At 39.2% G+C, this 22,549-nt stretch overlaps 1 protein-coding gene and 1 non-coding gene across 3 annotated transcripts in view; one reads left to right on the top strand and one right to left on the bottom strand.

Annotated features, from left to right (window-relative positions):
* Positions 1 to 22,549, top strand: part of LOC114464991 (laminin subunit beta-1-like) — a 58,880-nt gene that overhangs the window by 34,658 nt on the left and 1,673 nt on the right. For both annotated transcript variants that reach the window (XM_028449689.1, XM_028449688.1), the window contains exons 10-30: positions 1,341 to 1,517; positions 1,650 to 1,762; positions 1,864 to 1,943; positions 2,137 to 2,272; positions 3,250 to 3,408; positions 4,579 to 4,712; positions 4,883 to 5,003; positions 5,088 to 5,274; positions 5,408 to 5,551; positions 5,629 to 5,860; positions 6,287 to 6,450; positions 6,597 to 6,821; positions 8,038 to 8,255; positions 9,780 to 9,876; positions 13,813 to 14,182; positions 14,252 to 14,436; positions 15,564 to 15,805; positions 15,881 to 16,081; positions 20,579 to 20,723; positions 20,847 to 21,054; positions 22,243 to 22,384. In XM_028449689.1, coding sequence (XP_028305490.1) covers positions 1,341 to 1,517; positions 1,650 to 1,762; positions 1,864 to 1,943; positions 2,137 to 2,272; positions 3,250 to 3,408; positions 4,579 to 4,712; positions 4,883 to 5,003; positions 5,088 to 5,274; positions 5,408 to 5,551; positions 5,629 to 5,860; positions 6,287 to 6,450; positions 6,597 to 6,821; positions 8,038 to 8,255; positions 9,780 to 9,876; positions 13,813 to 14,182; positions 14,252 to 14,436; positions 15,564 to 15,805; positions 15,881 to 16,081; positions 20,579 to 20,723; positions 20,847 to 21,054; positions 22,243 to 22,384 — 3,680 coding nt within the window. The remainder of the gene's footprint in view (positions 1 to 1,340; positions 1,518 to 1,649; positions 1,763 to 1,863; positions 1,944 to 2,136; positions 2,273 to 3,249; positions 3,409 to 4,578; positions 4,713 to 4,882; positions 5,004 to 5,087; positions 5,275 to 5,407; positions 5,552 to 5,628; positions 5,861 to 6,286; positions 6,451 to 6,596; positions 6,822 to 8,037; positions 8,256 to 9,779; positions 9,877 to 13,812; positions 14,183 to 14,251; positions 14,437 to 15,563; positions 15,806 to 15,880; positions 16,082 to 20,578; positions 20,724 to 20,846; positions 21,055 to 22,242; positions 22,385 to 22,549) is intronic.
* On the bottom strand, positions 239 to 310 carry trnac-aca (transfer RNA cysteine (anticodon ACA)). The gene has a single exon. It is a non-coding gene; the product is annotated as a tRNA-Cys (tRNA).

Genomic DNA, 22,549 nt, shown 5'->3' with positions numbered 1-22,549 from the left:
TTTTTTTTATAAATGTCGTTCTGTGCAATTACTTTTTGAAAAACTTTATTCAGGGTAAGGGTTAGAGTAAGGGTTAGGGTTAAGGAGATAAATCCCTCTGACCTATTTGGCCTCATTAATCAAATGATGTCAACAAAAAAAACTTACGTACTGCAGCTTTAAGCAGCAAAATTTAAAGTTAGCATCAAATTTAAGTACTTTACATGGATTACATTCACCCACAAAGCAAGAAGAAAGGAGGGGGCACCTGGATTTGAACCAGGGACCTCTTGATCTGTAGTCAAATGCTCTGCCACTGAGCTACACCCCTATTTGTCTGAAAAAAAAGTGTTCAATAAATTCTTTTTTTTTATAGATGTCGTTCTGTGATAACTTTTTGAAAACCTTTATTGAGGGTAAGGGTTAGAGTAAGGGTTAGGGTTAAGGAGATCAATCCCACTGACCTATTTGGCGTCAAAGCAAAAAGAAAAGAGGGGGTGCTTGGATTTGAACATGGCACATCTTGTTCTGCAGTCAAATGCTCTACCACTGAGCATTACCTCCCATTGCTAGCAAAAAAAAAATTATTACATTTTTTTTTCATAGACGTTCCGTGCGATTACTTTTCGGAAAACTTAATTCAGGGTAAGGGTCAGAGTAAGTGTTATGGTTAAGGAGATAAATCTCACTGACATGTATATGGCGTCATTGATCAAATGATGTCAACAAATACGTACATAACGGCAGCTTTAAGCAACAAAATTTAGCATAACATTTAAGTACATTACATCGAATACAATCACCCACAAAGCCGGATGTAGAGCTCTTGATCTCCAGTCAAATGCTCTACCACTGAGCAATACCCCTTCTTACCATGTATGTCACCACATGTAGATGTTGAAAGAGTACAAGGTCATTTACACATTTTTATGCAAGTAATTTTGGGAATTACAACCTATTAGAACATTTTATTCAGGGTTTGAATAAGGGTTCTGGTTAAGGAGATAAATCCCATTGACATACTCCAATTTACATATGTAATTGAAACATTACATCAAGAAGTCATTTTGGTGACAGTATCATTATCCGTGTGAGACTGCCCTGGACATTATGTTAATATTACAATCTACTGATACACATGCAATCCAAATCCAGATTTAGAATGCCACCCTGTTTTTTTTGGCTCAACAAGAAAAAGTTGAAATTGTTCTGTTTTTATATAACTGTCACAAAACAACTAACAAGTCTGTCTTAAAAATTAAGAGGACTTCTTGTGTGTGTAAAGGTTGAATCATTTTATGAATAACAGCCTCTTTTCCCTCTGATAACAAATACTTTGAAACGTATTCACTGTTGTGCAGCATGTAACTGTGACCCGTCGGGGTCATTGCAAGGAGGACTGTGTGACCCTGCAACCGACGTGGCCCTTGGTATGATCTCCGGCCAGTGTCGGTGTAAAGCTAACGTGGAGGGCGAGCGCTGTGACCACTGCAGACAGGGTCACTACGGGCTGGGAGAAGGGCCGCATGGCTGCCTGCGTGAGTGCTTCACTCTGTTTTGATTTTATTTTGAAAAGCCAATTGAAAGCAAACCTTTCATTGTCTCAGGTTCAAACTGCTTTGAATATACCATCCGTCCTGTTGCTTCATTGTTGTGTGTGTTCTTGGCAGCCTGTACCTGCAACCAGCTGGGAACTGTGCCTGGAGGGAAAACCTGCAATCCTAACACAGGAAGCTGCTTCTGTAAACGATTGGTTCAGGGACAAAACTGCGACCAATGTCTGGTACTGATCTCAAAAGAAAACACTGCAGGGTTTGAGATGTCTTCCTCTCGGCGTGTGAGCGTGTGACTCATGCATGTCTGTGTGTGTGTGTGTTTGTGCAGCCTCAGCATTGGGGTCTGTCGTACGACATGGATGGATGCAGACCATGTGACTGCGATCAGGGCGGGGCTTTGGACAACAAGTAGGTGAAATGTGAACTTTGTCTGTAGTTGAGTTAGTTTAGGATTCTCTATGAGAGGAGGTCATTTGATAAAAAATGGTCAACATTTTCCAAGCAGGATACGGCAATGATATAAAAAAAAAACCATATAATATTACCCTATTAATGACTTTTGACAGAAGAATTCTTAATCCTAGCCCTTCTGCATCCACAGTTGTGACTCTCAGTCCGGGCAGTGTAACTGCCGAGAGCACATGCTCGGCCGTCGCTGTGGTCAGGTAGAGTCTGGCTACTACTTCATTGCTCTGGATCACTATACCTACGAGGCAGAGAATGCCAAGCATGGACCTGTGAGTGTATTTTTTCTTTTGTTTTGCCATGCAAATGTTTCTATTGAGCGCGTTCCTACCTAAAGCTAGTGAGGGGCAAAAACTGAGCCTACGGTGCACCAAAAAATGTCAACATTTTGGAGTCATTGTAGATGATGTTTGAAAAATTAAAGAATTTTATCTCAAAAACTGAATTTTTACATAATTTTGATTTTCGTTCTCATGCTAGCAATTGGAGTTAATGGTAAAATGGCATTTTTAAACATCAGGTTTTTTTAACTTATGGAGCCAATAAATCATTGTTAAAGGGATCCTCCACTGTTTTTACAAATGTGGTGTATAACCTTTGAAATGATCTTATTAGAAGATCTATGCCAAACAAAACACATTATTCTGCACCATATTTGTTTTATTACTTTTAAAAATGGGACTAGTTTACTGTTTAAGAGCCTATGTACCGCAATGTTGAAATTATGTCATTGATGATGCCAATCACCCCTTTTAGTCCATTGAGTTCTATAGAAGTGAAGCATTCAGGATCATTTACCAGCTTTTTCAGTCAAAATGACAACTTGTGTTGCTTTGGGTTGCTCAATGGACTAAAAGGGGTGATTTGCATCATCAATGACGTCATTTCAACATGGCGGCGCACAGGCTCTAAAATGGTAAACTAGTCCCATTTTTAAAAGTTAATAAAAAAAATATGGTGCAAAATAATGTCTTTTGCTAGACATAGCTCTTCTAATAAGGACACTTCAAAGGTTTTAGGTCACGTTTGTAAAAACAGGGAAAGATCCCTTTAAAAACAAATCTTCTCCATGATTTCTAGATCTATTATGTATATTTTTCCGATTTTTTTCTTAACAACTGAATTTTCGACAGCCCTTCAAAATCTGCCTTTAAACGCTCACAGCTGCTGTCTTTTTGGCCTAGGATTGCCTGGCCCCGCTCATTGCTGCACATCAGCTATAATTTATTTCCTATTTTCTATCTGTTAGGGTGTGACTATCGTACCGAGGCCATACCCTCAGGATCGCAGTCCTACATGGACTGGGCTGGGCTTCGTCAGCGTCCCGGAAGGCGAATATTTGGAATTCTATATCGACAACATTCCAGTGTCAATGGACTATGACGTTCTGATACGCTATGAGCCACAGGTAACACAGACAGAAACCAGAATTACCTATAGGGACATTTTTCTCAGGAACAATTTGTGACGATATATCGTGTGACAAGATATTGTGATTATAAAATGTCACAAGATGTATTGTCAAGGATATGAGTGGTATTGTGAGGAGGGGTGGGGTGTCAGATAAATAAAAAATATCCACATAATCTACGACGCACCAGATCGTAATGGTTTCTTGTTATTTTTTGTTTTCTTTCTTTTTAAAAATGTGTTACCATCAGCATGACCCATTTATCGTTTTTTGTATCGTATCGGGAACTCAGTGCATCGTCCCACCCCTAGTTGTTGCTTATACTCATTGGCTTTCTGTTTTCATTTTTCACAAATTCTATAGACTGCGTTCATGATTACCAGTAGTTGTCAATGTCGTCTGTTAAAAAAATGAAACATACAGTTTTTTTTTCTTCACATTTTGATGGTGTTTCAAATAAAGATGCAGACATCCCAAGTTGCCAGATCTCATTTAAGTGTTGATTATATATTTTTCTTGTTAAAAGAACATTCTTCGACCAAAGGTTTAAAGGCAAAGTCAAATGAAAAAGGAGGTTGACTGTATTTAGTTTCAAAAGGTTTCCTCAAATCTGTTGCTTGTAATTGCAAGCAAGTTTTAATGAATGATTATCATATTTTAAGTCAGAAAAATGTGGCGAATATTTATCTTTTGGTTTAATAGTTCAAGTCAACCGTGTGTGTGTGCGTGTGTGTGTGCGTGTGTATGTGTGTGTGTGTGTGTGTGTGTGTGTGTGTGTGTGTGTGTGTGTGTGTGTGTGTGTGTGTGTGTGTGTGTGTGTGTGTGTGTGTGTGTGTGTGTGTGTGTGTGTGTGCGTGTGTGTGTGTGTGTGTGCGTGTGTATGTGTGTGTAAGATAAGATAAGATATCCTTTATTCGTCCCACAAAGGGGAAATTTGCAGAGTTTCCGCAGCAGATAAATAGGAATATATACAGTATATACATGGGCACAGTACAGTTAGAAAGATGGAAAAACATGTTGCAGGAAAGGAAATTGCACAATAAAAACAATACAACAGAATATATACACACTAGAATTTCTGACTGTTGTCTGTGTGTGTGTGTGTGTGTGTGTGTGTGTGTGTGTGTGTGTGTGTGTGTGTGTGTGTGTGTGTGTGTGTGTTCACAGCTACCACACCAGTGGGAGAAGGTGAACGTCCGCGTGCAGCGTCCTGTTTTTAACCCACCGAACAACTTTAGTCACTGCAGTAACTCCATCCAGAGCGGAGACGAGCAGTCCATCTCTCTTCCACCTGGATCCAGGTACAACAACACGTTCACTCACTCTGTCCTGTTTCCAAGTAATGCAATGAAACAAATAATATTTTCCGGTGAATAGGACGCTCTTTTTGTCATTTAAAGTTGAGGGTGCGGCCAATACAGCGGTGCATTCGAGAGCTCAGAAAATACGGTACCTAGTGTGTGTGTTTCAGGCATGTGCTGCTGATCAGGCCGGTGTGTTTCGAGAAAGGACTGAACTACACCGTACGACTCAGTCTACCTCTGTACTCATCAGCTAGCGACATCCAGAGCCCATACACGCTCATTGACTCTGTACGTGAGACACATAGCACGTCTTCATTCAAAGACCTGTTTCTCTGCCTTCTCTCACTTTGGGTTCCGTTGTTCTGGCTGTAGCTAGTGCTGATGCCTCGGATCAGGGAGATGGAGATGTTCCACGGCACAGACGGCGAGGAAGCGTGGGACACTTTCCAGAGATACAGATGTTTGGAAACCAGCCAGAGTGTGGTCAAAAGTCCCATGACTGACATCTGCAACGACTACATCTTCAGTGTTTCTGCTCTGCTGCACCAAGGAGCTATGGGTGTGTTCGCAGCAGATGGCTGTTCAAATATATTTGCAATCTGGTCAAATTTAAACAAGTTTTGAGCAAACAGGTTTATTTCTGTATGATGTTGTTCTTTATTTCTTTCCAATGTGCTGTGTTAATCTCCCAGCATGCCAGTGTGACCCTCAGGGTTCACTCAGCACCATCTGTGACCCCAGCGGAGGTCAGTGTAGCTGTCGACAGAATGTCGTGGGCAGAAACTGTGACACTTGTGCTCCTGCTACGTTCCTGTTCGGCCCTGAAGGCTGCAGATGTGAGTGACAGGATAACACTTAGAGAGAGTTTTAAAACAGAGCATCTCATTAATATTTCCTTATCCTCCTCTTCCAGCGTGTAACTGTGACCCTCGAGGCTCGGCCACCCTCCTCTGCCACGAAGCCACCGGTCAGTGCACCTGTGTCCCCGGAGCGACTGGTCGCCAGTGCTCCCACTGCCTGCCTGGGTTCTGGGGTTTCCCCCAGTGCCGGCCGTGCCAGTGCAACGGCCACAGCGAGTACTGCCACCCACAGACTGGAGAGTGTCAGGGATGTAGAGACTTCACCACCGGACATCACTGTGAGAGGTACAACGTTCACCATCCATCAGCCTCTGATCCAAAGGTGGGCAACTGTTGTGACACTGGGGGCCACAAAAATGTGACTATATCTGATCCAAGGGCCACAAAATCCACATTCATCTGAGCATTAATACAGGAAACAACAAAGGGTTTCTTTTCTGTTTTGTTGTCATTTTGTGTGCGTTTCTTGCAATTTTGTGTTTTTTTAAATGTCATTTTGAATGTTTTTCTGTCAATTTGTATATTTTTTTGTCAATTTGTATATTTTTCTCTCAATTTATACATGTTTGTGTGCTGTTTGTAAACCTGCTGCTTATCTCCAAAATGGCGACTTCCGGGTTGATGACGCGGTGGATGAGGCGCCGTGAAAACCCTCTATAGGCAGTAAACTATTGGCCATTGTGTAAATACCAACTCTACTTTCACTTTCAGGTGCCTGGAGGGTTACCATGGTGACCCAGATTTGGGCTCAGGTGACCACTGCCGTCCGTGCATGTGTCCTGACGGGCCTCGCAGCGGACGTCAGTTTGCTGACATGTGTTACCTTTTACCAAGCAGTGAGCAGCTGGTGTGTGTGTGCAGCAGCGGCTACAAAGGTGTGTGTGTGTGTGTGTGTATGTGTGTGTGTGTACAAATAAACACACAAAGCTTTGATGTACACGCTGTCCTCAAACAACACGTAACCAAACCAAAGTCACCCTGTAATTAACACGTGTGATGTGATGTCTTTGTTCCCAATCAGGCGCCAGGTGTGACGAGTGCTTGCCCGGTTACTATGGCAACCCACTGGTGCCCGGTGGGCGCTGCATGCCTTGTCAGTGCAACAGTAACATCGACATGCACGACCCGGGGTCCTGTGACGCACACACCGGTGTCTGCTTAAAATGTCTGTACCACACGCAGGGCCACGGCTGCCAGCACTGCAAACTGGGTTACTATGGCAACGCAGCCACACAGAGCTGCAGGAGTGAGTACAGAGCCAGTGCTACACATGACAATCCCACTTTACCCAGAGGTGTAAAGAATACTGATATATCCTACTCAAGTATATGGGGCACCAAATGTAAAGTTGCACATGCTAAAATAAACATTTAGCATCAAACAACGTTTATGTTCTTTCTTTAAATTATTAAATACTTTTGACCAGTTTAACAGCAATGTTTGTAAAATTTGTGATATTTTACTTTTCTTGTTAAAATGTGTCAATGTTAAATCTAAATCTAAATGTTAAATCTAAATGCCAAATGTTGAATCTAAACATTAAATGTTAAATGTAAATGTTAAATGTAAATGTTAAATTTAAATGTAAATGTTAAATGTAAATGTTAAATGTAAATGTTAAATGTAAATGTTAAATGTTACATCTAAATGTTACAGATGAAACTAAATATTTAGCTAATAAGCAAATTCACCAGAAGTACCAACATAAAATCTTACTGACGTGAAGAGCATTATCCATGGTCTATTCAGACGGAGTGATTGCACTCCACATTTAGATTTAACATTTAATATTGAGATTTAGATTTAACATTGACATATTTTTTGCGAGAAAAGTAAATATCACAAATTACTCAAACATTGCTGTAAATCTGGTCAAAAGCAACAATTAAAAAATTACTTACGTTTTTTAAACGTGGTTTGTTGTTAAATGTTGTGAAAAGTTGCTAATTATTTTAGCATGCGCAACTTTACAATCGGCGCGTTGTATAAGTACAAGTAAAAGTTACTAGTTACTTTCACCCCCCATGTTTATTTTTGGTTATAAATCTTTCCACGGTCCAGTAAACTGTGTACAGTAAACATCTCATGTATACATTTTAAAAGGAAGAAACTGAATCTTGCACAATTGGAACTTAAATTATTTTCCACAAAGACATCTGTATAAAATAAAAGGTCAGTGCCATGCCAGATGTGCCATGTGGGTAACAACATAATAGGTAGAAATCACAACCTGAATCATAGAAAGTGACTGGACATTGATCAGAAATGGTACGACTAAGAACATATGGATTAGGTTCAATGAAAATAATAATATTCACAAAAAACTATAATGCATAAAAGCAACTTAATTACAGTAACCTGAGTACTTGTAATCTGTTACTTTCACCTCTGACTTTAGCTTTGCGTCTTTGGATAATTTTCATGCTGTGTCTGTGTGTGTGTCTGTGTGTGTGTGTGTGCAGAGTGCATGTGTTACCCCCTGGGAACGGTACCTGAGGCGTGTTCGTCCCCTGATGAGTGTCAGTGTGAGCAGAGCAGTGGTCAGTGTCCCTGTCAGACCAACGTAGTCGGGCTCAACTGTGAACGCTGTGCACCTGATACCTGGAACATTACGAGTGGGACGGGCTGCCAGCGCTGTGACTGTGACCCTGTGCACTCCGTCGACTCCTCCTGCAATGAGGTGCGTCAGTGTGGCGACGGCAGGGTTATTCAACCTTGGGGTCGTGACCCCATGTGGGATTACCCCAAATTCAAATGGGGTACCCTGAAAGTTCTAGTAATTGACGAAAAAAATTAAATTAAATTAAGATTGAATATACATTTCAAATTACATTTGAAAATTAAGCAATTAAATTGTTCATTTTTTAAATTAAAGCACCACAATATCAAACAACTACATTCTATACTTTAATCTTCTGAAATATAAATCTAGTTCAAATAAAATATAGTATTAAAATATCTGAGCTAGCGTATTGTGTCACTTATCTAGGCTACTCTTAACACAATATCACAAACTTGATCAAAAACTAATTCTAGAAGAAAAAAAAAAAATCAAGTTAGTTGGAATTAGTTGTATTGGGACACCCCTAATAAAGCTCTAAACCAGCATCAATAAAAGTTGCTGTATAGGATTTTGTTGCATTTATTTTTTTATTTCTATTACAAAAGACAGAAGAAAGGTTGACGCTGCATGTAAAAAAACAGGCAATGGAATGACAAAGGGACATATATATATATATATATATAAACTAACTTTCAACACAGATTTATACAAAGTACTTATTAAATGTATTCATTTTGTACAATTAGTGATCAAACATCCTGTAGCTGCAACTTTCTGATTATGTGTACTACTTCCTGTAAATGAAATAAGCTAAATATACAAATAAAAATAAACCCTCCTTTACACAGACTTTGGTGTTTTACACTCGCGACATTATTTTCCAAATCATTCAATAAATAATAAATAATTATAAGATTTGTCCTTTAACAATCTGAAAGTCAATTAAGGTGAATTAAGCATCCAGTTTGGATTCCACTGGTTTCCTTCCTGGCCAGTACGGCCAACTGGGTTGAGACTGAGTAATTCCACCCTGGCCTGTTACAGAGATTACTTCTCTCTGTTTGCCTGGACATGATTCAGAATCCCTCAGTATGAGTGCAAAGGATTTTATTTTCCCCTTTTTCTCCATTCATTCGTTTTTAAGTGACCTTTTTTCCCTTAGGAAACCGTGATAACTGAGGACAATATTTACAGTTGAGTGAGAACCTGTAGTTCCCACGCTTTCTTCTGAATCATATTGTTGATTTTTGATGAAAATGAATCCAAATAGACTAAATCCTCATTGTTCGATCATCAGTGAAGTATGAAAACATTCTTATTACACTATGAACAGATGAGGAACAAATTTACTCTAAGTGTGTAACTTTGCCTCTTTAATTGTGATGTATGGGCTCCAGCTGTTTAGAAGCAGCACACACGCACACGCACGCACGCACGCATAGAAACATTTGTATTCTTTGTATGTATTGGCTGCTTGCCATCGAAGGAAGGAAATCCCACGATGCAAACTCAAGACACTTTTATTCCAAGAGAAAACAGCAAAAAAAGAAACAACACAAAAAAGCATCCATTGTTTCTGCACATAAAAGAAGAAAGTGGTGAAGCAAGTGTGTGACCACTAACCAGACTGTTGTTTTGTAGGTCACAGGACAGTGTGTGTGCAAACCAGGCTTTGGTGGGAGGACGTGTCGGGAGTGTAAGGAGCTCTTCTGGGGAGATCCAGAGGTCAAATGTCACGGTGAGGAATCATCAATCATCTACATAGGAATAAAACATTTTTGGTTGTGCTTTTCCGGCTCGGATCTTACCAAGTGTTGATATTTTATCTGCCAAAGTTTGAGCGACACTCACTCTAAAACGGACTATTCAGACAGAAGCTGCTATCATCACTGAAGCATTCACAGGGTTTGATAACTCTCCCACAGTCGCTTGGGACAAAAGTTGTTTTCCAGCATTATTATGAAAATTCATAAGAGTTTGTCTAGTTCCTGCTGCCCCTGAGTGGTCACATGATGAATAACAAATGCAAACCCTCCCAGATCAGCGTTTATGTTTCTAGTAATTCATCTCTTTCCTTCCCGTTGTTTGTATACCTCTGTACAGTGTGAAAAATATACAAAATGCCTCCAAAAACATACAAAATTACAGAAGAATACAGAAAACAACTATAAAATGGCAACAAAAATACACAAAATGCCTCCAAAACATACAAAATGACAGATGAGTACAGAAAATAACAACAAAAACACATAAAATGAGAGAAAAATATACAAAAGGACTCCGAAAACATACAAAGTAACAAAAAAACACACAAAAAGATAACAAAATTACAGAAAACAACTACAAAACGGCAACAAAAATACACAAAATGCCTCTAAAACATACACAATTACAGAAAACAACGACTAAAATACATAAAATGAATGAAGAATATGCAAAATGACTCCACAAACAGACAACAGAGCTCAGTGGTATCCTCACATGCACCTTAACGGTTCCTTTGCATGTTTGCAACACTGAATCAGAACATTTGGCATTGGCTCTGCATCCTAATCCATGTTTCTGCCAAGCTGCCGTGGTCCACCAGGGCAGAATAATCAGGTTTACAGTAGCTGGTTGAGCCTGAGAGGAAAACCAGGTGAAGGCTGGTAGTGCTGAGACCGTCCCTGCTGCTCATGAGAACCAGATGTTCTCCAGAAATCTCAGGCATCTCCCATTTTTATCACGGGCCAACACCCAGAGGACTGGAATCCTGAATCATTCCTGCTGTTTTTCTTAAAGAGGTCGTTTGGTGTGGAAGCAGCTGGACTTGGCTGATGATGGGAACCTCCATGAGAAATGAGGGGGAGAAATGTTGTAATGTGAGTCAATGCATGTGTTTAGGAAAGTGAAACTTCTACGGCTACACAAAAACAACATTATGTGAACAATTTAACTTTAGCTTCACTTTTTAATTTGAAGTGTTTTCTCCCTGAATGTCTTTGTAAAGACATCAGCGATGATATTTCAACACTTCAAACCAGACCCTTCACCCTCCGCTCCATAAATCACTAATACACACTAAAACACTGATGAGGAAAAGCTGTGGAATACTTCAACTGTGATTCACGTGACCTTTCATTTCTTGAGAGGAAAGGAAGTCCTGACCTTTAAGGTCATTATGATGCTGTATTTTATTTAGTGGAAAAAGTTAAATGCATAGATCATCTCCCCTGAGGAGATCTCTGAAATCTTCATACTACGGTATTTGTTTAAAAAAAGAAAATGCGAAGGCTTGTGAGGATGCATAGCATATCAGATTTGGACAAGTTTGAAATCAAAACGTGCAGATAATTTTTCTGGACATTATGCTATGAGTTATTCCATTTTTTCATCTTCATTTTCCTGTCCACTTCATCACAGTTTGTCACCAGCCAATCAGAAGCCAGCTGAGGGAAATGCTCACCTTTGATTTTTGTCACCATCAGTTACTTTAATAGTAACAAGTTACTTAGTTGCATAGTTACAGTTACTTAATTTCTGTTACTTAGTAACAGTTACATAGTTACTTAGTAACAGTTATATCGTTACTTAGTAACAGTTATATAGTTACTTAGTAACAGCTATATAGTTACTTTGTAACAGTTACATAGTTACTTAGTAACAGTTACATAGTTACTTAGTAACAGTTATATAGTTACTTAGTTACAGTTACTTAGTTTCTGTTACTTAGTAACAGTTACATAGTTACTTAGTAACAGTTATATAGTTACTTAGTAACAGTTACATAGTTACTTAGTAACAGTTATATAGTTACTTAGTAACAGCAATATAGTTACTTCGTAACAGTTATATAGTTACTTAGTAACAGTTATATAGTTACTTAGTAACAGTTATATAGTTACTTAGTAATAGGTATATAGTTACTTCGTAACAGTAATATAGTTACTTAGTAACAGTTATATAGTTACTTAGTAACAGTTACATAGTTACTTAGTTACAGTTACTTAGTTGCATAGTTACAGTTACTTAGTTTCTGTTACTTAGTAACAGTTACATAATTACTTAGTAACAGTTACATAGTTACTTAGTAACAGTTACATAGTTACTTAGTAACAGTTACATAGTTTTTTTAGTAACAGTTATATAGTTACTTAGTAACAGTTATATAGTTACTTAGTAACAGTTACATAGTTACTTAGTAACAGTTACATAGTTACTTAGTAACAGTTATATAGTTACTTAGTAACAGGTACTTAGTTGCATAGTTACAGTTACTTAGTTTCTGTTACTTAGTAACAGTTACATAGTTACTTAGTAACAGTTATATAGTTACTTAGTAACAGTTATATAGTTACTTAGTTACAGTTACTTAGTTGCATAGTTACAGTTACTTAGTTACAGTTACTTAGTTGCATAGTTACAGTTACTTAGTTTCTGTTACTTAGTAACAGTTACATAGTTACTTAGTAACAGTTACATAGTTACTTCGTAACAGTTATATAGTTACTTAGTTACAGTTACTTAGTTGCATAGTTACAGTTACTTAGTTTCTGTTACTTAGTAACAGTTACATTACAGTTACTAAGTTACATACTAACAGTTACTTAGTAACAGTTATATAGTTACTTAGTAACAGCTATATAGTTACTTCGTAACAGTTATATAGTTACTTAGTTACAGTTACTTAGTTGCAGTTACTTAGTTGCATAGTTCCAGTTACTTAGTTTCTGTTACTTAGTAACAGTTACATTACAGTTACTAAGTTACATACTAACAGTTACTTAGTAACAGTTATATAGTTACTTAGTAACAGCTATATAGTTACTTCGTAACAGTTATATAGTTACTTAGTTACAGTTACTTAGTTGCATAGTTACAGTTACTTAGTTTATGTTACTTAGTAACAGTTACATAACAGTTACATTTACAAAGTTACATAGTTACATTTACAAAGTTACATAGTAACAGTTGCTTAATTACTTGGTTGCATAGTTACAGTTACTAAGTTACTTTTTGGTCAGAAGAAGGGTAATGCTGGCTCCTGATTGGTGGATGACATGAAGTTCTTTTGTTTGTTTTTTGTTTTTAGAATTTTATATTGTGCATTGTTGGAATGTCAGTGCTAAATAATTATTTTCTTATTTTTAATTGACTTATTCATTAAAGGAATAATATTAATTTACACAATTTAAATGTTTTAATTTTGGTGACATTAGTACACATTTATAGCCATAAATGCAATGGTACAAATTATTTGGATAATAATCACTTTCGGTGTTTCAGTTTTCAGCCTTGGTTTTTTCATTTTTGTTGCAAGAATCTATTGATGTTTTTTTCAACAAATCTTCACTAATCTGTTATTAATATCTTTAGAACAACACATCACTTTAGTACCACAGTAGTACTATGATATGATTTAGATCTGATTGTCAGTGCTAAATAGATATTTTCATATTTTTATTGATTTATTTTGGGAAGCATTCATATTAATTTATGTAATTGCAATGTTTTACACATTCAGAGCCATAAATGCAATGGGACTAATAATTTGTTTTGCTTTTCAGCCTTGGTTTTCTCATTTTTGGTTTTGGCCAATCATTTGAATTTCCCACCTTCTATGAATTACATTTGCATTGATTCATTCATTCTAGTTTCTTTCCTGATGTTTTTTCCTCCATTGCCACTTTTCCAGCTTGTGACTGCGACCCTCGAGGAATCTCCAGCGACCAGTGTCATCGCACTACGGGACAATGCACGTGTGTGGCGGGCGCATCAGGCCCGAGGTGTGACCAGTGTGCTCGAGGCTACTACGGCGATTTTCCGGACTGTGAACGATGTCACCAATGCTTCGCCGTGTGGGACACAGTGGTCGGTGAGCTGACCAATCAAACACGCCGAATGTTCGCTCAGGTGACGGAGATGCAGACGATGGGTGTGACGGCGCCGTACAAGGCGCTTATCGCCAGCCTGGAGAAGAACTCCAAAGCTGTGAGGGACATCGTGCAGAGCAACCCGGCTGCAGTAAAGCTGGAGCAGATACAGGAGCTGATGGAGCAGATCACGTACGCACATGATGACACGCTGGGTGTGTGTGGCGCGCACGTTTCCACTGACGTCCCTTTTGTTTTCAGGGGTGTGATGGCCTACCTCAATGGAAAGCTCAACACGACAGAAGAGACTCTGGACGTTCTGTCCACGGACGTCAACACCACAAACACAGACTTGGAGAACCTCATGGACCAGGCTAACAAATTAGAGCGTGAGGTCCAGGAGCTGATCCAGCTGGTCCAGAACACCAAGAACGCCAACCTCCACGGTAAGAACACTGGTCGAAAAACAGCAGATATTTTGCTGGAAGAAAGCAGGAAAATTTGTTCATGGGGGTTTTTGAGTATGTTGATCTACGTTAGCAAACCAACGGTTCCCAATTCAAAATCAAGAAATCCAAGATGGCCACCATCTATATTGCCAATTTGGATATTTTGTCATAACCTTGGTTCTATCTGACATAGAAGTATGATCCCAGTGGCGAATTATAGGTTTTCAGGGTCAAGGAAAAATACCGTACATTGTGCTCAGAGTAAGATCCAAAATGGCCGCCATCCATTTTGCGATTTTCAATCTTACCAAAACTTGGGTTCTGTTAGAAGTAGAAACATGGTCTTTGTGGCAAAATGTGGGTTTTGGGGGACAAGGATTGTCATGAAAGAGCTTAAAATACTGTAAATTGCATCCAGAGTAAGATATAAGATGGTCACCTAGAAAGTTTTCAGGTGACAAGTTTCCATGTTACACATGGAAAGGGTGAAATTGCGATTTATTTGCAGCCACAACGTGTATGACAAAGATGCCTTTTAAAGGGTGAACAATTTGTTTTAAATCCCCATCAAAATATTAATTAGGATGTCTATTTTAATTTATTTATCAGGAAGATTATAACCATTGTGATCCTAGTGCATGCATGAGCACTAATCTGATGATGTGTTTATTTTGCAGCACTTGCCAACATATATATCTGATTAATATTTAAATGAATTTAACAAATCATTTTTTTTTGCCATATTTTTGCTTCTTATAATGCAGTTTTGCTACATTACTCCCATTTCTGTCACTTCTACATCAAATTTACCTGCCTTTTCTGCACATTTTTTCCACTATCAAGACAGTTTCGGCACTTATAAACCATTTTCACCACTTTTCTCACCTAATGTTTCATAGGTTGACCCATTATTGTCACTTTTAACCTCTTTTCACCATATTTCACGATTTGTCATGCCCATTATTTGCCAGTTTAAAGTAATTGTTCCTACTTTTTTCTTCCACTTTTACGCCAATATTGGCACTTTGAACGCTTTTTACCACTTTTTCTCTCTGTTTTTCTCTGCCGTTCTGACTTGTATCAAATCCCAAGGCTTTGTCTTTATGAGTTGTATTTGTTTCCAGGTGCCATGGACACCATCTCTGAGGCTCACGCTGAGTCTACCGACGCAGAGCTCCGCGTCAACTTTGCCACCAGCGGTCCTGGCAACCCTCTGGATCAATCTGTCACGCTACGGAAAGCCACAGAGGACAAACTGAAAAGCAGCCAGAAGGAGTTTGACCGAAAGCAGCAAAGAAACGAGCAGAAGCTGGACAAACTGTCCAAGGAGCTGGAGAAAAAGGAGCTGTCAGCCCTCAGCAGGAAGGTGAGGAGTGCAGAGTAACATCCCGACCCTCGAGTTGAGAACCGCTGCGTTAGCTGTGACTGGTTTTCTGTGCAGGTGTGTGGTGGAGCAGCTGAAGGCGACGATTGTCAGTCCTGTGGAGGCCTGGGCTGCGTCAGTGAGGATGAAACGCCTCGCTGTGGAGGAGAAGGCTGCAAAGGCCTCGTCTCAACCTCACAACATTCTTTGGAATCTGCCAAAAATCTGGAGCAGGAGATCGCGGACGCCATGCAGGAGGTGCACAAGATCTCCAGAATGGTCGGTGGTAAAAACAGCAAGAACAATGTTCAGTCCGGTTGTAAATGTCATTCTAATGTACTACTCATACTAACGTACCACTCACTAACGTACTACTCATACTAACGTACTACTCACTAACGTACTACTCATACTAACGTACTACTCACTAACGTACTACTCATACTAACGTACCACTCACTAACGTACTACTCATACTAACGTACTACTCATACTAACGTACCACTCACTAACGTACTACTCATACTAACGTACTACTCATACTAATGTAATACTCGTACTAACGTACTACTCACTAAAGTACTACTCATACTAACGTACCACTCACTAACGTACTACTCATACTAACGTACTACTCATACTAATGTAATACTCGTACTAACGTACTACTCACTAAAGTACTACTCATACTAACGTACCACTCACTAACGTACTACTCATACTAACGTACTACTCACTAACGTACTATCAATCAATCAATCAATCAATCTTTATTTGTATAGCGCCAAATCATAACCAATGGTATCGCAAGACACTTTACAGTAGAGCAGTCTTAAGGACGGACTCTTCATTTTATGGATACACACATATGCATATATACGTATATACACATACATATGTATCCCACACCCAACATGAATTCATCATGGCGGCAAGGAAAACCTTCTGTTAAGCAGCAGGAACCTTGTGTGGATCCCATTCCTATGATGAACAGCCATCCACGTTATGCTGTGTTGGGTGTGTGCAGAGGAAAGGGTGGAGACAGAGCCGCTGAGACTCTGTAACTCCACACTGAGGATCCCACGGACCTGCAAGACAAAAGCCAGAAGGAGTACAGGAGCAAACACACAAGGGAAGAAGCAGACATAGAGGGAGTGTTTGAGAGAGGAATGGGACCCTCTCCGGTCCCTCTCTAACCTAAATGACCTCTCTCTTGACGCCCTCTCCAACCTCTCTCCAACCGAGCATGCCAGACGCCCCCCCCCGGCAGTCTATGCCTATTGCATCTTAACTATGAGCTATGAGCTGGTTCCTAACTAAAAGCTTTATCAAAGAGGAATGTTTTGAGCCTAACCTTAAAGGTAGAGAGGGTGTCTGCCCCCCGAACCGTGGTTGGTAGATGGTTCCAGAGAAGTGGGGCCTGATAACTGAAAGCTCTTCCTCCTATACTACTTTTAGAGACAAATGGAACAACGAGTAGTCCAGCATTTTGAGAGCGTAGTGTTCTGGGGGGATTGTATGGCACTACAAGCTCCTTGAGATAGACTGGTGCCTGTCCATTTAGGGCTTTATAAGTGAGAAGAAGAATCTTGAATTCTATTCTATATTTTATGGGAAGCCAATGCAGAGAGGCTAATACAGGAGTAATGTGATCTCTTCTCCTAGTTTTAGTCAGTACACGTGCTGCAGCATTTTGAACCAGCTGAAGTGTCTTAAGCGACTTGCTCGGGCAGCCTGCTACAAGAGAATTACAATAATCCAGTCTAGAGGTAACAAAAGCATGGACTAGCTTTTCGGCGTCGCCCTGAGACAGAATAGATCTACTCATACTAACGTACCACTCACTAACGTACTACTCATACTAATGTACTACTCACTAACGTACTACTCATACTAACGTACTACTCACTAACGTACTACTCATACTAATGTACTACTCATACTAACGTACCACTCACTAACGTACGACTCATACTAACGTACTACTCATACTAATGTACTACTCATACTAACGTACTACTCACTAACGTACTACTCATACTAATGTACTACTCATACTAACGTACCACTCACTAACGTACCACTCATACTAACGTACTACTCACTAACGTACTACTCATACTAACGTACTACTCATACTAACGTACTACTCACTAACGTACTACTCATACTAACGTACCACTCACTAACGTACTACTCATACTAACGTACCACTCACTAACGTACTACGCATACTAACGTACTACTCACTAACGTACTACTCATACTAACGTACTACTCATACTAACGTACCACTCACTAACGTACTACTCATACTAACATACTACTCATACTTACGTACCACTCACTAACGTACTACTCATACTAGCGTACTACTCATGCTAACATACCACTCACTAACGTACTACTCATACTAACGTACTACTCATACTAACTTACCACTCACTAACGTACTACTCATACTAATGTACTACTCATACTTACGTACCACTCACTAACGTACTACTCATACTAACGTACTACTCATACTTACGTACCACTCACTAACGTACTACTCATATTTACGTACCACTCACTAACGTACTACTCATACTAACGTACTACTCATACTAAATGGTAAATGGACTTGATTTATATAGCGCTTTATCACCACACTGAAGCAGTCTCAAAGCGCTTTACATATCAGCTCATTCACCCAATCACTCTCACATTCACACACCAGTGGGACAGGACTGCCATGCAAGGCGCTAGTCGACCACTGGGAGCAACTTAGGGTTCAGTGTCTTGCCCAAGGACGCTTCGACACATAGTCAGGTACTGGGATCGAACCCCCAACCTCTCGATCAGAAGACGACCCTCTACCACCTGAGCCACGGTCGCCCTAGTACTAACGTACTACTCATACTAACGTACTACTCACTAACGTACTACTCATACTAACGTACCACTCACTAACGTACTACTCATACTAACGTACCACTCACTAACGTACTACTCATACTAATGTACTACTCACTAACGTACTACTCATACTAACGTACTACTCATACTAACGTACCACTCACTAACGTACTACTCATACTAACCTACTACTCATACTTACGTATCACTCACTAACGTACTACTCATACTAACGTACTACTCATACTTACGTACCACTCACTAACGTACTACTCATACTTACGTACCACTCACTAACGTACTACTCATACTTACATACCACTCACTAACTTACTACTCATACTAACGTACTACTCATACTTACGTACCACTCACTAACGTACTACTCATACTAACGTACTACTCACTAACGTACTACTCATACTAACGTACTACTCATACTTACGTACCACTCACTAACGTACTACTCATACTAACGTACTACTCATATTACGTACCATTCACTAACGTACTACTCATACTAACGTACTACTCATACTTACGTACCACTCACTAACGTACTACTCATACTAGCGTACTACTCATACTAACATACCATTCACTCACGTACAACTCATACTAACGTACTACTCATACTAATGTACTACTCATACTAACGTACTACTCATACTTACGTACCACTCACTAACGTACTACTCATACTAACGTACTACTCATACTTACGTACCACTCACTAACGTACTACTCATACTAGCGTACTACTCATACTAACATACCACTCACTAACGTACTACTCATACTAACGTACTACTCATACTAACTTACCACTCACTAACGTACTACTCATACTAACGTACTACTCATACTTACGAACCACTCACTAACATACTACTCATTCTAAGTCTAACATCAAAATGAGTATGTAGTGCCTTCACATTAGATAATATGGAAATATTGAGTGCAAGAAAAATACCCAGATGTATACTATATCGTGACATTTTTTAAGTATGCATGGTGGGCACACTAGTCATACTCAACCTACCCATGATGCATTGCGAGCGGAATGTAAAATCGTTTTGGGACCGGCTTCAAGCTAAAAATCAAACATACCCTTTTCAAAATAAAAGCCTCCTTTCTTGTCTTCTGTCTTCTATTACGTTTTTAACGTTTTTTGTAAATAGGGCTCTTGTTTTGAAGGTAACCGGAAGTTTTGTCAGTAGCACAATGGAGGGTCTCAGAAAAATCTCTGAAATGTCAGAATGAAATGTGTATACTCGAGTTTTATGGATCAAATGAGCACATGTTGATATTCTACTTGGTCACTTTCTCGCTTAAAATACTTTCAGATTTTTATTTTTATTTTTTCAAACCTTTTTCTTCTCATGCCCAATTCAATCTGGGTACTTTCTCTCTGTATGTATATAGTTATGTTATGGCATCCTTGGCTAACCCCAAAAGAGAAGTCAAGAGGTCAATATTTGTAGTTTTAACTGTAACCTAAGAAGATTACTACAATATATGTTTGATATCTGCATGTGCATTTGACTAGCTGTAACGCGTTATGACAATGTGATCTTTCTAAAATTAAAAGAAAATGTAAAAAAAAATACTTTTAGAACTTTCTAAAATGGCGAATAAACAGAGATATTTAGCCTCAGTGTGCTTCAGATTTTTGTCGTTCTAAGTTCGAAATACATCTTAGGAAACTTGGAAGTATACTTCAGTGGGAACAATCATTATCCTTATCAAACTATTAGTATGTAGTAGACAGTATATACTCATTGAATTTGTGGTGTATATTACATTAGTGTGCAATTTCAAACACAGCCCAAGTTCAAAAGTGTGTGAAAATGTCCTTTATTTAAAATTTTTCAGGTCTGGGAGGCCAAAAATCGTGCAAATGATGCAAAGGCGAATGCCATGGAAGTGCTGATCAAATCCAACCGCAGCAGAGAGAGAGTGGAGCAGAGCAACGAGCAGCTCCGTGACCTCATCAGGGAGATCAGAGACCTCCTCACCAGTGAGGACAACACACAAAACAGAAAAATACACTAAACATGTACATTTTAATGCAAGAAAATCACATACAAATCATTTTGTTGATGGAGACGTTCTCTCACCTCTCTGGGTTCTTATCGCGCAGACGACAAAGCTGACGTGTCTGTCATCGAGGCGGTGTCCAACGAGGTGCTGGCCCTAGAGATGCCCACCTCCACAGAAAAGCTACAGGAGCTCACCAAGGAGATCAGGGACAAAGTGGCTACGCTAACTAGCGTGGAGAGCATCCTCAACCAGAGCGCCACGGACATCAAAGAGGCCGAGGTTCTGCTGAGGCAGGCTGAAGTCGCCAGGTAGAATAATTACATCATAACGTGTTTTAGGATAGACTTCAAAGAGTAATAATGGAGTATTTTTATCAAACATTTTAATGACAAGAAAAAATTTAAAAAAAATGTAATTTCACAACTGACCCATGCATTTTGTTCTCAAAAAATTCACAATTTTTTACCAATTGTTCAGTGATTATTCAATAAGCACACTGTAAGTTTTTAGTTTGATTAGTTGGACACTTTTTGAGACATGGCCAATATAGTGAGGGGGGTATGTGTTGATTTTCGTGGGTCTTTATTTTTCTTCCATTTTCAGCTTCCGATATCTCGGGAACTAAATCACATAGGAAACTGAAATTTGGTATAGTAATACAGCTTCATATACTCTGTCAGAATATACATAATGAAAAATTAATAAAGAATAAATGATTATAAGAAACAGAGGCAAGCTACAATGACCTTATGTAAAGAATTTTCAATATTTGAGAGTGGTGAAATAACCCGAAGTGGTGGTCCAAAGTAAAAATTAAGAAGTTGCATAAAGAGAAATTGTTTATATCCCATGAAAGAGTAATATTGATACTATAAATGAAAACAAAGATCAGATTTTTTTCAGTTGCAGTTATGGGCCAATGAATATAGTTAAAAAAAAAAGTATTTTTTCGGATTTCAAGAAACTGTCACCCAAGAACCAATGCATATATCTAACTAATCATTAGTGATTTGAAAAGTTTGTGTTCATAGCTCAAAGCTGATCAAATCAGATTGAGCTGAGACATATGTAAAGTTGTTTCCTGAAGGCCCAAACATTTTCCAGCCCCAAACCCCGAAAAACTTTTTTCCAATTTTAAGGGGCTGGCATGTCCACCAGATAGGATGTATAGCAGATGTTTTTTATACATTCTGAGAAAGTAGGCAGAGCTGTATTACTACACCAAATTTCAGTTTCCTATGTGGTGTAGATTTTCAAATATTGGAAGCTGAAAATGGAAGAAAAATAAAGACGCGCAAAAATCAACCCCCCCCCCCACCCTTACTAAATTGGCCGTATCTCAAAAAGTATTCATCCAATCAAACAAAAAATTTACAGTGTGCCTATTGAATTATTAAGGAACAACTGGTAACAGTTTCAGAATTTTTTGAGACCGAAGTGCGTGGGATGTCCTGAAAATGTGTTGAAATGACATAGAATGACCCAAATGTGATTAGTGCGGAGGCGTCTAACATGAAGGAAACTGCTGAAGTGGTAAAAACGGCTCTGGAGATGACGGAACAGGCTCAGAGCAGTGCCATGGATGCCATCCAGCTCGCCCAGAACAACACCAAAGGAACGCAGGAGCTTCTGATAGCTGTGAGAGACCTCAGTCAGATTCTATAATGGTTTGTATAACGCTCTGTGACGTGGTCCACTCTCTCTGTGTGTGTGTGTGTGTGTGTGTGTGTGTGCGTGTGTGTGTGTGTGTGTGTGTGTGTGTGTGTGTGTGTGTGTGTGTGTGTGTGTGTGTGTGTGTGTGTG

Source organism: Gouania willdenowi, chromosome 6 (genome assembly GCF_900634775.1).
Source record: "Gouania willdenowi chromosome 6, fGouWil2.1, whole genome shotgun sequence".
In the NCBI taxonomy this organism is placed as follows: Eukaryota; Metazoa; Chordata; class Actinopteri; order Blenniiformes; family Gobiesocidae; genus Gouania; species Gouania willdenowi.
This window is presented reverse-complemented; position numbering and strand designations above follow the sequence as displayed.